This window comes from Rhinatrema bivittatum, chromosome 8 (genome assembly GCF_901001135.1).
Source record: "Rhinatrema bivittatum chromosome 8, aRhiBiv1.1, whole genome shotgun sequence".
Taxonomy (NCBI): Eukaryota; Metazoa; Chordata; class Amphibia; order Gymnophiona; family Rhinatrematidae; genus Rhinatrema; species Rhinatrema bivittatum.
In genome coordinates, this window is record NC_042622.1 from 102,216,376 (window position 1) to 102,231,779 (window position 15,404).

The following is a 15,404-nucleotide window of genomic DNA, read 5'->3' on the forward strand; positions in this document are numbered from 1 at the left end:
ATGGTCTTGTCTGTGATAAAGATTTTCAGTGCTGTCATATTGAGGTATTAACAACTGGTAAATGACTCCCCACAATTGGAGAAGATGAATACTTAAAGCACGGGTTCAAAAAGGAGAAATTACTTACCTGATTTCCTTTTCTCTAAGGACAGGTGGATCCAGAACATGTAGGTTATGTACTGCTAAATTAAGGAGGTAGTCACAGATGGAGATGGAGCAAAGCTGACATCATGGTGTATATATATCCTGCAATGACATCAGCCCACCAGTATTTTGTGCAAAAGCCAACTGTGGACAAACTAACAAAACTTGATTATTAATGGATAACCATTCCAGCACTCAGCCAACAAGAAAAACACTGAGCCTTAGACAAAGAGTATATTAACACTAGCTAGGGACTGGAGTAACACCAGTAACCCCGTGGAATATGCAGCCACATAGGAGACAATAGCACAACCATCCAGCAGCCAAGGGGCCAAGGAATGTGGATCCAACTGTGCTTATTAAAGAAAAGGATATTATGAAGTAAATCGTATACTAAGAAAGGAGAAATTACTAACAGGTAAACTGAGAATCAGTGAGATGTTGCAGAGCTATTCCCAAACAGGGTAGGGGGCTGTCCACAGTCCGATCAACACCACACACGCAAAGGTTGTGTCCCTCCAGGTATGCACACCTAGGCAGTTAATGCCTGGAAAAGGTGTGTAAGGAGGACCACGTTGCAGCTCAGTAAATGTCAACAAGAGACAGTCTAACTTCCGCCCATGACACAGCCTGAGCCCTAGTGGAATCGGCCCTAACCTGGCTAGGCAATGGCTGCTCAGCATCCACATACTCAGTTGTGACTACCTCCTTAATCTAGCAGGCTATTGTAGCCTGTGACGCCGGCTTGCCCTGTTTACTCCCACCATGTGGAGTACAAACCGCCGGTCCATCTTCCTGAGAGGTTTAGAAACCTCCAAATACCTCAAGATATGCCTCTTGACATCCAAGGCCCATAGCAGGCGATATTCTTCCACAGGGAAGTTGACTGATTCAACTGAAAAGCCAAGACCACTTTTGGCAAAAAGGAAGGATCAAGTACGCAGCTGTATCGCCCCCGGAGTCACCCATAGAAGGGGCTCATGGCAAGGCCTACAGTTCGGAAACCCTACGCATCAAACAAATTGCCACAAGGCACAAGGGCATCTATGTCCAATGACTTTTGATCTCTCCTGCGACTGAAGAAGCGAAGAACTTTTGCAATGCAAGAGATCACCAGCAGGTCCAGAAATGGGAGGCCCCAGTGATCCACTATGAGCTGAAACACCTCCTTTGACAATTTCTCTTCTCCTGGATCCAGACTCTGTCTACTAAGAAAGTCAGCTCATTGTCTTTTCCCATAAATGTGAGGCTGAAATCTCCTGAAGATGCACTTCTAGCCATTCCATAAGTAGGGCTATTTCCTGCAACACTTGCTGGCTCTTGGTTCCTCCCTGGCAATTGATGTAAGCCACTGTTGTCGCATTGTCCAACATTATCCGAACCGCTCAACCCTGCAATCGGTTGCCAAATCACAAGCATGCCAACCGGACGGCACAGGCTTCCAGCCGCTTGAGACTCCAAAGAGACACTTCTGTACTCAGTGTCCTTGCACTGTCAGTTCCTGACAGTGAGCTCCCCAACCCTGGAGGCTCGCATCTGTCATGAGTACTAGCCAGTCCAGTGACCTTAGGGAAACCCTCTTTCTTAGATGATCTGCTTGCAACCACTACTGCAGGTGTATGCAGATCTCCATTGGTAAGTGGAGCCAAATAGAATAGTTCTGAGATTGTGGGCTGAAGAGGCCGCATATGCACTCTCGCCTACGGCATCACCTATAGGGTTGCCGCCATCAATCCGAGAACATAAGAAATTGCCATACTGGGTCAGACCGAGAGTCCATCAAGCCCAGCATCCTGTTTCCACAGTGGCCAATCTAGGCTATAAGTACATGCAAAGTACCCAAACACTAAGTGTATCCCATGCTACTGATGACAGTAATAGCAGTGGCTATTCTTTGTCATCTTGATTAATAGCAGTTAATGAACTTTTCCGAGAACTTATCCAAAATGTTTTTAAAGCCAGCTACACTAACTGCACTAACCACATCCTCTAGCAACAAATTCCAGAGCTTAATTTTGCGTTTAGTGAAAAAACTTTCTCCGATTAGTTTTAAATGTGCTACATGCTAACTTCATGGAGTGCCCCCTAGTCCTTCTATTATCCAAAAAGGTAAATTACCGATTCGCATATTCATTCTAGACCTCTCATGATTTTAAAGACCTCTATCATATCCCCCCTCAGCCATATCTTCTCCAAGATGAACAGCCCTAATCACTTTAGCCTGTCCTTATTGAGGAGCTGTTCCATCCCCTTCATCATTTTGATCACCCTTTTCTGTACTTTCTCCATCGCAACTATAACTTTTTTGAGATGCGGCAACCAGAATTGTACACAGTATTCCAGGTGCGGTCTCACCATGGAGCGATAGAGGCATTATGACATTTTCCGTTTTATTAACCATTCCCTTCCTAATAATTCCTAACATTCTGTTTGCTTTTTTGACTGCTGCAGCACACTGAGCCGACAATTTTAAAGTATTATCCACTACCAGAGCCTGTACCCCATCTGGGCTGCCCTGGACGAAAGGACTGAGACCTACCCAAAGGTTGAGCCATCTAAAAAGCTGCTCCTCTGTAGGATTGAAAACATCTGAACCCCCTAGTACAACCTCTCATGCTGGAGGAGCTTGGTGCCTGTTTCTTATCCTCTGGTAATAGAGGAGCCTGGGACTCGCCCCACTTATTGCCCATTTTCTGCAGCTCGCTCCCAAACAAGAGCGAGCCTTTAAAGGACAACTTCTTAAGATTAGATTTCGAGGTTGTATCTGCCGACCAATTTCTCAACCATAGCTGATGCCTGGCCACTATTACCAAAGCCCATCCTTCTGACCAAAGTGCAGACCAAATCGCACCACTGCTCTAAAATTGACACTAGATTCGTTGACCACCTGAGAGAGAATTAAATAAGAGCGAACAACCAAGGAACAACAAGAAGCTATATGCAAATTCATTGCTATTGCATTAAAAGCCTGCTTCAGGATAGCCTCAATTCTCCTATCCTGTGCATCCTTCAAGATCGCTCCCCCTTCTATGGGGATAGTCGTCCACTTGGTAGCAGCACACAAGCGCATCCACCTTTGGAAAGCACAATTGTTCTCTTGCAGCTGGATCCAAGGGGTTCAGCCCTTCCAAGGCTTGTCTCGCTTTAAAGCTAGCTTCCAGAGTGCCCCATTCAAGATCAATCAATTCTTGAATATTTTTATTTATTTATTTAACAGTTTTATATACCGAAGTTCTAGCAACAAAGTTACTAATCAATTCGGTTTACATTGTAACAATAAAATTGACAGAATGTAGAATAATGTCTTACAGAGAACAGGGAAGATTTAACTTGGAAAAATAAAATAAAATAACTTAATGAGAACAATAAATAACTTCAACGGAGCAAGGAGAGTACAATTTAAATAACAAAATAATTTAGGAGAATATATGTTCGGAATTGAATGAGTCGGGCCTGAGGTCGAATATTGAAAAGATCAGAATAGTTATTGGGATTAGGAGAATGCTTGATTAAACAACCAAGTCTTGAGTCTCTTTTTAAAGGTGGGAGTCGATTGTTCCAATCTCAGGTCAGGAGGGAGAGAGTTCCAGAGTTTAGGTCCAGCGGTGGAAAGAGCTCTTTTACTAAGAGAAGTTTTGAGCGGATGGGCCTTAAGCGTGCCTCTCTGGGCTAGCCTCGTTGGACGGGAAGAGGTGTGAAGTTGTAAAGGGATGGTGAGTTCAATTGGAGAAGAGTTTTTGATGACTTTGTGGATTATTGTTATGGTTTTATAGAAGATTCTCTGATTGATGGGGAGCCAGTGAAGGTTCTTTAAGATGGGTGTAATATGTTCCCTTTTGTTGGATTTGGTTAGAATCCTCGCAGTGGCATTTTGTAATAATTGTAGAGGTTTCAAAGTGTTAGCGGGTAGACCAAGCAATAAAGAGTTACAATAATCTATTTTCGAGAATATTATTGTTTGTAGAACATATCTGAAGTCATGGAAATATAATAGGGGTCTTAGTCTCTTTAATATCCTCCATAATAGGGAAACAAGAGGCTTTACACAAAGAAATCAACCTTCTTTCTTTGGCTCAGACATGGATTCAGCCCCTGGTACTTCCAGCATCTTCAGTGTCTGGGAAATCAGAGCTGGTAACTCATCTCTAGGAAAGAAAGGTAACATAGTTCTATAAAGCTCCATTCCTTGAGGAATTTCCCCATCCTCCAGGGAGTAAAGATTGGCTTCATCATCTGTGCCATCTGGGTCCTTATCAGGGAGACCCACAGCAGATCTAGGTGTAGTCTGACACCCGCAGCACCAGGTGTGTGGGAATCCACAGCCTGCAATCCTGACCTGTTATGAATTGACTGGGGCCAAGGACTGTGCCTGAAGAAAGGACTGCAGTCCTTAAACGTTCTACCCAAGAAAAGGCAGAGGGGATCCATTCCAAAACCAGGGGGCATGGGACCTGCACCCCCTGAACTACCTTCCCTCCACTGATGAACCAATTAGGGAAGCACCAAAATCAGGAAACACCTCTGGCAGCTCTTTCTATTCCCGCATTAGGCTGTAAAGAACTGGGCTTAGTAAAATCAGATGGAGGCAATTCTCCTTGAGCCTCCAAACAGTGCTGACACACGTCAGAGGGAACACCAAGCTGGGATGCCCAAATATGAGCAATACCTACCGAACCCTTCTCTTTCTTTTTTTTTTTTTTTTAAATTACTCTTTACCCGAGCTCAGCCCATCCTGACTGAGTACAAGGTCTGTCTCTGTGGGGGGAAAGGGCAAGGACCTTCACTGCTGCGCTCTGCTTCCTGCATCTGCTTGCCTTTCAGTTGTGGGTTTTTTGGTTTTTTTTATATAACTAAGCCCACGCTGGCTCAAAAACCAGTTACCTGACCAAGGCATTCACCTGAGGGTGGGATCCAAAAATATCACCTCAGGAACTCTCAACTGAGGGGAGGGACCATAAGGTGTCATCACAGGAGAGCGGAGTGAATAAATCTCCTTCTCGTCTCCTTTGGAAAAAAAAATGTGTGGTTTTTTTTTAAGCAATCCCCAGTAGGGAGATGCACATCCACCATCTGCTGGAGATGGAGAATACTGGCAGGCTGAAGTCACTGCAGGGGTATATATACCGTGATGTCAGCTTTGCCCCGCCTCCATCTGCTGGTAGAGGTGCATAACCCACTTGTTCTGGATCTACCTATCCATATGCTAAGAAACTTGCCTATGAAGGAACCACTCTCCAGCTGAATCAGACGTGCCCTCAAAATTGAGATTAAAAATGTTCTGTCTTCCATACATCTAACGTCTGTGGGATGCTGTGTTTTTTAATATAATTTTTTCTGTCTACTAATCAGTTTTTTACCTTAATGTGTAGAATTTTTTCATTTCAAAACCCACCAATCCATTTGCTCTGTTACATATAACTGGGGAACCAATATCACTTTCCAGTCTGCATTCATGTTTAAGTGGGGGGAAAAAAAGGGCATTTAAAGAAGGTAGGTTCAGCTTTGAAAGCAACATTGCTGTTCACTCAGACTGTCAAGAAATGACGGAGGATCCACACACACACACAGCTCAGCTGTGAAATGTAATGGACCTATTGTCAATTCATGTTGTGTTAATCTATCTATTTTGTGTATAGCAGCTTCACAACTTCATTCTTGTAACATTTTACAGTTAATCACTTCATTACATCAGGGATAAAAACTAATGCACGGCACTTCAAAGTAAAGTCATTAAAGAAAAACTGCAAATGCTTAAAATAGATTTAAAATGAGATGTGGAAGAGCCATGCTGTGTGCTCTTAATTATGTACTTTGAGTGTTTCAGCAAAACATGTCTTTTTTCCCTAAATACAATGAATAACCTAGAACTGCTGGTTAGCACGGATCTCCCAGAAGACGCAAGAGAAAAAGAATGGCCATTCTACACACACATTTTGCTGTGGGAGCAGAAATTTGAAAATGCAACATCCCTACTGCTCTTCCCCCTTCCCCGGTGTAAAGTGAACATTGCTGCTAAACTATATAAAGTGCTCTGTCACGCTGCCTCATTTCTTTCACTCTAGATGAAAAGTACAATACATCATAAAGCAGATGTAGTCATTTCTCCTATGCTCCAAAGTCACTCATTTCAGCCGATTCTGATTCTTTTCTAAGTCCAGCCATGAAAACAGAATCCCCTTTACCATAGGGAATAGCTAGAATCCAGCATAGTGTGATACAAGCTAGGGTGGATTCATCCCTGGTAATTCATGCATTTTATGCTCAAGGTCATAGAGAGTGTGGCAAAGATTGAATTCAAATCCGATGGCTTTCTAACTTCCCATCTCTGTGGTTGTACCATTGAATCAATTGTTTGAAGAATAATTAAACAATGCAAAGCTCAAAATTCAGTCTTGTGGCCAGGTATTTTGCAGGTTTACAAATATGAGCACCGTGGTTCTAGCTGGAATAAAATGAAATATATGCAGATTATAGGATTGTATTTTTAAATGTGCTGCTCATTGAGCAGGATTTTGAACCTGGTTTCATGGTTCAAATAAGGAAGCGGACAGAGCACCTAGCGCACAGTTTCCAGATACTACTGGAAATTAGTTTCCCCCTCTTATAAGTCAAACCAACAGGTTGAATTGCAATAAACATACAATGTAAATTCCTCATCATAAACCATATTATTCATAATGTTTTGTTACCGAATAATAATGGCACTATTTATGTAATTTATGATTTATATTTTCTTTGACATGTGCCCTATTGTAAACAGTTATGATGGTAAATAACTTAATGACGGTATATAAAAACTTTTAAATAAAAAATAATAATAAATATGTAAGCAATAAATGAAATGTGAGCAAATGACAAGTTTTAATACATTATTTTTACTACATTTTTTAAAATATTTGTCTTAAGTTGAATTCTCCTTCTGGCTTTCTAGCTGAAAAGAAGTTTTCACAAAATTTGACAATTGCTCAGTCTCTGTCACTTAACCTGAAGAACCTATACAGCCTGGAAATAAACCTTCCTGCCACCTCCACGCCATCCAGCGTCCTAGCCAACTCTGATACTGGCTTACTGTGTGGGGTCACTGCTGCTGATTCCTATCCAAGTCTCATTAATATGGACAAAGGCCATGGCTGCACCAACATAGAGAAGAGCAAAGATCTCCAGCTGGTCTCAGATGAACCCAGTGGGCTCATCAGGAAGGTGGAGGGTTCTGATGTTGCCAAAAACATTTCAAATAATGGAACAGACAGAGTGAAGTTGGATGATTTGAGTATCCGAATAGAAGATGAAAGGTAGGTACCTGGTCAAATCTCTTGCTTGTTTATAGATATAAAATGATAAAAATAAACAGTTCATTGCTGTGGGTTCTCAACAGCTATATCCCATCACTGTTCTACTTTGACTGTGGCCCCAGTAAGTTGGTATGAAGTTGTACAAACCCTAAAAACTGTATGGGCTCCATTTATATATTAACTCAACCAGCTGTTTTATGCTGTCAAACATGTATCTGCATAGGACATTATAACATTAATCATAGTGAACAAGAAAGATCCCTGTAAAAATGGGAAGAGCAGCAAGTAGCAAAAGGAATTTGATATGACAAATAAGAATTAAGACAGTTGTTCCAAACCATACTAGAATTACAGGTATCTAAATCTGGATAGGCAGTTTTAATTTCAATATGTTTGGTGTTGTCTTATGTGGCCAGAAAGACTTCATTCTCTCTACTTTAGAAGAGAGAGCTGCTTTCCAGAGAGAACATTACTGTACTAAACTATAACACTTGTAAAGAAGCATTTGTAGCTATGATTATTTTACTTGAAATGGAAAATGAGCCTCTCCTTGCAGTCTGAGGTGAAGGTGCCTCAAGGTCAAGTAAATTAGTAAAGGCAATTTGTTTAAAAAAAAAACCTAGTAAAATTCTTGGCTGTGTTATGGTTGACCATGGAACATTATTGTAGTAGTGCATGTGAAACCAGGGATTTTGAGAATAATGTGATATCACAAGTATGTAGAATGGCCATTCTGATAGTAAGTCTCATCACCACTAGTTCGATAGCCTAACTACAGAGTGCAGACTAGTTGAGTTAAATTCTTTTTTACAAGGAAGGTTTTGTAGCATAATGCATTTTCACAATTGTGTTTATAATGCTGTCAAGAACAGAGATGACTAATCTGTGTGACAAAATCAAATATGGAAGCAACATGTACTAAGGATCAAGCTCTTGGTTCCCTAGCAAACAAATCAAACCTTGATAGAGTAAAAGAATATCTTTACAAACCTTCACTAGAAGAACTAACTTGAGCTAGCAATTGGCAGATTAGATAATTATTTCAAGAGGTTTTCTAAAGTTTGATGTACTTAGTAATCAAGTAGAACACACAATTTCAGACTTGTTACCTTCAGGATTCTCTTAAAATCCTATAGTGTACCCAATCCATCAATGGTTAGCTAATTCATGGAGAATGAGTATCCTTTCAATTGTAAAACAATGTATATGAGTTAGCACACAGTTTATATAACAGTTGGAGAACAAAAAGAGCACTTATATTATGCATTTTGGAAAAGACATGGTCATTTTTTAAATACATTTAAATGGAAAACATTCTGCAAAAACTTTATCATGGACGTGTTATAAACTTCATCAAACAGTTTTTGCATTGCACTTATGGAGGCTGGCATCTTTCTTTCCTTTATTGGTGACAGAACCTACAGGCATCAAACCATTACCGCAACTCAATTTTGCAGTGACATATTCCCTCATAAACCTTTTCATCCTGTGGTTCTGTAGCCTTACTTATACATGGGGGCTGAGTTGAGGAAATTGTGTGAAGAACTATTTCTCAGGTCAACAGGGACTAGAGCAGCAAGATGACCAGCTTAGACTCTTGGCTACCGGAAGAATATCTATAGTACTTGGTGCCTCTAACACTCCTTCAGTATAACACAATTAAATATATGGAACACAGCACGGGAGACAATGTGCATAAATCTTACATCCCCTCTGCAGACACCATGTTCATATTCTGCATAGCATGACTTCCCATTTGGTTTTTGCTGTTGTCTGAAGATTATTTGAAGAGTGCCCAATGGTTGGATAACTGTTCCTCAATGATGTAACAAATAAATACACTAAAAAGGTTCTTAGATTGTGCATTTGAAGATAAGCTTCTGTCTCCATGTTATCTTGTGAAAGCTGTTAGGGTAAAGCTAGATTGCCGTGTTCTTGCTTTAATATTTTTAATTTTGTTTCCAAGATTGCAGCAAGCTATCCCGAAACTAAACCCTCCTCCACCAATCTTCAGAAAAAGACCACCCAAGATCTCTTCAGAACAGGAGGAAGAATCGAGGTCAATGAAGAATGGAAGTATCACTACCCTTTCAAACCTCCACCTTACCAGCTTTACTAACATTACTTCCTGCTCACTTTCTGCCTCAGAGTTTGAATCCAAAACTAGGGGATCAGCAACAGAAATATCCCAGGTCTCTAGTCTTGAAAATACAGACATCTCCCCTGTCAAACCACCAGCTCGTTTGTCATTCAGCAATGATATTTCTGAATTGAAAGGAATTTTTTATTCCATGACTGGCAGCTATGATAATTTGCAAGGGCCGTTCTCTTCTGGATCTAGTTTTGGTAACAGTGAAAGCCCAGTTAAAGGCTTAGAGCAAACAGAATCTGCCAGTGACAATACGCTTCCATTTTCATCTGTGGCCAATGAAACTTGCTTACACATCAGCTTTTCCGAAGATGAAATGCCAGACAATGATTCGGACAACACCCCAAGAGGGCAACATCAGCTGTACTCAATTAGAAATAATTAAGTCAAAAGATTAACTTCTGTTCTGAATGCACTTTTTTTTTTAAAGCAAAATCTTTAGCTGAGATTTCTAATAGCATAAATCTTTATAATTGCTTTCAAAAAAAGTATTGGGACTCTAATGGTTGAAGAAATTACACTGAAGGCAACCTATTAAATTGATATCAATACAATGTAAGCCTTTCACCTTGATTTGAGGTACCATTGTGTTGAGAGGCAGTAAAATATCCACAGCAGTTAGAGTTGAATTAGGAAAGTCTTCCGTGTGAACTGAATTTATTTACATGGCAGAAGTGTAGACTTCAGGAAACCTATATAGGATACATGGTAAGGAAGTAAAAGTAAAGTCTGCCATTCTCTATATTGGAACTCTTGCCCAAAACTGGCTGCACTAGATACTCAACTAAGACCTTTACTGTTTTTGACAAATGCAATATGTTGCTGCTGACTCTATGTACATGAATAAAAGGTTAATAATTAAAAAATATATATACATGTAAGGTGATATGCAATTAGGAATTGCTGTCATCTTTCATCTGCTGCCCTAAATAAAATCTTGCATGCAGGTAGGATTTTGTGATTGGCATAGGGCAAATGGGACAACTTCATTCATGACCAAGCAATAGTTTTCTACAGTTCCTCAGTTTGTTATCTACCTGCCCCTTAAAACGATATGGATTCCTTTACTTTCAAGTTGTAATTCTTAGAAATTAAGCTTTGTAGTTCAAGGGTCAAACCATATTTAAAAATTAACCACTACAGTTCTGAATAGGTTATTAATAGAAGAGTCAAGCTTATTTTTTTAAAGCTTCTAAAGCAGATGCTCTTCATTTGTTTTATAAGGTTAGGCATTTTGGTAGCATATATCCTTTCTTCCGTGCAAGTGTCTACAAAGAGATAAGATATAGTTGGCTAAGCAGAAGCTAAGAGCTTTCCAGGACTGAGACTGAGGAACAAGGGCAAAGTTTGTCATGTGGGCCATCTCCACAGCACAGTAATGCTCTACAGTTTGACACCATCCAGTGCAAGTGCAATATTCATTTCCCCCTCAAAACTAATAGTGTATTGTCAACTCAGAATAGTTTTGTAAGATTTAACAAACTGTTGTATGAAAACTTCTAGAATGAAGCTTGCTAGTAATTAATGTGACTGCAAATTTTTCACCATGGAAGTTCTGAAGCGGGACCCTCCATAATCAGCAGGCTTATTTAGGTGGTTAGTTACAGTGAGCATTGTGATAATGGGTAATACTGATCCTGGACTCCAAAAATCTTTTGTTCGACCCTTTTGCCACCCTATTCAAAAAAAGGAGCTGCATGTTCAAAAGCATTCAGTTAAAAAAAAAACTTGAGCCACAGTTTTAAGCACATTCTTGAAAGACTGCCAAAAACCTCTTTTTTTCTGACCAGCTGTTAGATGTTTTGTTCCTTCAATGGACTTGTCTGGTGATTGCTTGTGAATCAGTGGGAGAGGTTTTGTATGTGTGTGTTCTGCAATGAATGGCTGTTCGAATTGTTTGTTGGGAATGACCAATCTTGCCTCCTGTGCATAGAAGCCTATCTGTTCAATTAAGGAATCTTCTCTCCCCCCCCCCCCTTTTTTTTTTAAGATCACCATCTAATTTGATACTTGCATTACACACTGGAAGAGATTTGTGCACCATTTTGGCTGTTCAGGCTGAACTTCTTTTGGAGAAGTGATTTAAAAAAGTTTTTTTTGTTTTATGAAGAACGGGTCACACACACTTCTATTTTTATAATTTTGTGGATATTCTCTACCATAATTTTTCTTTAATTTCTTTACTTTTTTTCAGAGAGCAAGGCAGACAGACAGTTTGAGGGTGTCAACATAGATTAACAAGACTTTGAAAACCTAAAGATGTTAAAGCTTAAATGCACCAAGTCTCCTTATCGATAATGCATTGCTAATGTAGGCATTTTATATAAATGTAGAGTGTATAAAATATATTTTTTAAAGGTATATAAAATTAGATGGATTTAAAAAAAAAAAAAATAAATAAACATAGTATATTAATCGTCTTATTACTTGCAATGAGCACTGTGCAATGTTCATCTCCTGTATGGTATTGGCAGACAAAAGTTTATTTATAGAAAGTGTTACTCAACAGGATAACTGTGAAATGCAGCATCTCGCCCTCCAGGGAATGAGACAGTTATTCAATAGTACATTTAAAGAACTGTTCCATATAGCAAAACCTTTCACAGATATTAAACTATTGGATGAAGACCATGAGCAGCAGACAGTTGTGTGTGAAAAAATGTGTATGTATTACAAAAAGTTACTACTTTTGCAAAATTTGCCCTCTCTGTTATAACTGTGGTAGAACTAAATCCAAAAGCATGGCCCAGGTCCTATGGCTAATGAGAGCTGAATGCAGAAAGCATACACAAAGGAAAAGGTAGGGGCAGGGAGTGTGGACATGGGATAATGCAAGAAGCTTGGGGCCCTGAAGTATGTAGCACTGTTAGGGGGAAAGATGGTGCTGGAGCACGGCTTGGTGTGGGGTAGGTGTGATGGCATGAAAGAATGTAGGTTTGGGTATGATGAACTGTGGGCATCAGAGTACAGAGTTGGGGGGGGGGGGGGAGGCGGAGAAGACAAGCATCAGAATATGGGCATGGGAAGTTTAGGGAAAGGAGAAAGGTGGATGTTAGCCAGGGCAAGGTAATATGGTATGTTATTGGATGGGAGTGACCATCACTAAAAAGTAGATGGGATAGGAGCAAACAATGAAGAATCATACATCAGAAACTATTTTTAGCTGCTTTGGTAATTTATTCAATTGCAATTTTTGGCTCCAAAGCATAAATTACTTTGGAGTCTATGCACCCAGAATGACAAATGCGTTTAGCATGGTGAAGAACATTTTATTTTTCCCTCTGTTAAACTTCTGTACAAGGGGTTTGACCTAAGTTAGGTTGCCAAGCTGCATTACAAAAGAAAATCCTTCTCTGGAACAGCTTTTTGAGTTCTGGCTCTTTTTTTTTTTTTTTTTTTAATTTGTTGCTTATTTCAAATAAGTACAAGCTGTTGAGGGGTACACGGGGTTAATGTGAACCTGTCTTCAGTGTTTTTCTGAAAGCAGTGTTCTACCCTTTCTGCAGTGGACTAGCACCACATTCTAGAAGCAGTAAGGACATATGTGATTTATACAAGATATTTTGTTATGAAGTAGGAATAGGGACAAAGACAGTCGAACATTTGTACAAGCAACATAAGTGACAGTCCCCTCATAATGTTCAGTTGCTTTTACTAGTATTGTGTAATCTGTACTCGGAGGCTGTTGTGTACTGCCAGGCAAGGAATGTTGAATCCTGATTTCTAAATATAGGCCAGTAACATTTATCCTGCTCTGCCATGTGACTGCAGACTAGGGATGTGTAAAGCCTGAACCTTAATTTTTGGCCCACTACAGGAAATATCGTATTTCCCGTGGTTCGGGCCTTTGTAACGTTAGCGCTCACTAAGTCCCGTTAGAGCGCACTAACCCGAAACAGAATTTTTTCCTAAAATTTTGGGAAAAATTCATTCTGGTTTCGGGGTCCCCGAACCAGGACGCTAGCACATCCTTACTGCAGATACACGTCTGGCCCTGATGACAGATGACTGTTCGAGGTGGAGTCTCCATTCCAAACCCAACCTGATTTACCCACCTCCTCCTTAGTAACCTGTGCACAAGATTACTAAGGGGCACAAAAATGTCAATGAGCAAGGGCCAGCAGATTACAGCACTGCTTACTCCAATTTTATTCTATTGTGCAGAAAAATTTAAAATTCAATATACAAAAATGGGAACTTGGTTAGCCAGTAAGTCTTAAAATTATCATAGACTTTTGAGACTATTTTTAAAATCTGTTTTATAGTATAACACATACAATTTTGTTTGGGTGAAAATGTGAATGCACTGTATTAAAAATTTAAAAAATAAAAATATCTACTGTTTTCTTAAATTGTTGTCTGTACTTTTTAACTGCAGGAGGCTTAATCTTCCTGATTTGGTGAAGGTCCAAACAGTTTTTTTTCCTTACTGGTGTCGCATGCCAGGGCATTATCTCCTCCATTCCTCACAGACAACTTCTGTCTCTGCCAAAAGGCCAAGAAGGCCTCTGCTCAGTTCACACCTCGGATCTTACATTTAGGTCTTAGCCAAAAAGACTGAGAAGTAATTTGTATGGACTGTAGGTAGAAATCTAATATTTTTCTGTGAGGAAAAGCAGGATGACAGTCCTGATACATGAGTGACATCTTCCAATGGAGCTTGGTCTGGAAAACATGTCAAAATTTCTAGAACTTCGTGCGTCATAGAGTATGCCCGCGCATGCCATTATGCCATGTGTTCATACAGGAGACCTTCAATCTTCCTTTCTTTTTCTGTGGAGCCCTCAAGACAGTTTTTTGTCTCCCTTCTCCTGCTTCCAGGCCTTCAGGAATTTTTTTCCAGAAGCAGGAACATTTGCTGAAGGGGGGGGGCCTCTTGATTATCTTACCCAATAGCTCCCTACGTAAGCTTTTTTTGTGTTCTAAAAGTTTTGTTCTCGTCTCGGTTCTGCCATTGGTTCCTGGTGGGGGGGGGGGGGGGCGGGCGACGGCATCGTTTGCTTTAGTTCTTTTTCAGTTGAACATGTCTACCAGGTTCCAGAGGTGCCCCCAGTGCAACAGAACTATGTATATCATGGATCGCCACGATAGATATATTCTGTGCCTGAGGGCATCACATGATGTCCATGGGTTTTGCAAATATGCGACTATAACCCAGAAGGGCTGCTGCTCCTATTTGGAACTGCCGGAAAAACATTTTGGGCACCAGAAGATTGATCCATTGGCATTAGAAACATCGACATTGAGGATCCTAGGAGCTACGTCGGGGAGTAGTGTCATTTGCATTGGAGGGACTGTCAGATTGCTCAGTACCAGTGGAGATTTGAGAACCCTGAGACAGGCCATTGTCCAGTTCTTCCCACTTGAAGGCACAGGGTTCTGCCTTTTTGACACCAGCGAGGAGTTGAGACCGGGCATCAAGGGAAGCTGAAGACAGATCTGCATCACTCACCGATGCTGGGAGCAAGAACAGTCTGGCACCTGCCAAGAACCCTCCTGTAGTGAAGAGATCTCATCCTTCCAGTCATCAAGACTTTTGACAGCCTCCAGCAATCTTGGTGTTAATCACAGATACTCCTCTCAGTTCCAAGGAGGATGTTGCTACCCCTCTTACCTCCCAGTTGGTGCTGGCATTGGCTGATGAGGCCTTGGAGAAGACACTATAGATCCTTGGTGCATGGCATCGAGAGCACTGATGACTGCCCTTATGTCATCTTCCAGCTGCTGCTTAATTCCCTTCAGCTGCATGGCAGTAAGGCATCAGTGCTGGTGCCAGGACCAGTGCCGATTCCCAAAGGGGGATCAGGGTCTATGCCCAC

At 40.7% G+C, this 15,404-nt stretch overlaps 1 protein-coding gene across 2 annotated transcripts in view; it reads left to right on the forward strand.

Moving 5' to 3' along the window:
- Window positions 1-13,937, forward strand: part of LOC115097050 (carboxyl-terminal PDZ ligand of neuronal nitric oxide synthase protein-like) — a 238,198-nt gene extending 224,261 nt beyond the window's left edge. For both annotated transcript variants that reach the window (XM_029612482.1, XM_029612483.1), the window contains 2 exons: window positions 7,076-7,436; window positions 9,403-13,937. In XM_029612482.1, the coding sequence (XP_029468342.1) occupies window positions 7,076-7,436; window positions 9,403-9,970 (929 nt within the window). In that variant the 3' untranslated portion in view covers window positions 9,971-13,937. The remainder of the gene's footprint in view (window positions 1-7,075; window positions 7,437-9,402) is intronic.
- Window positions 13,938-15,404: the final 1,467 nt, after the last annotated feature.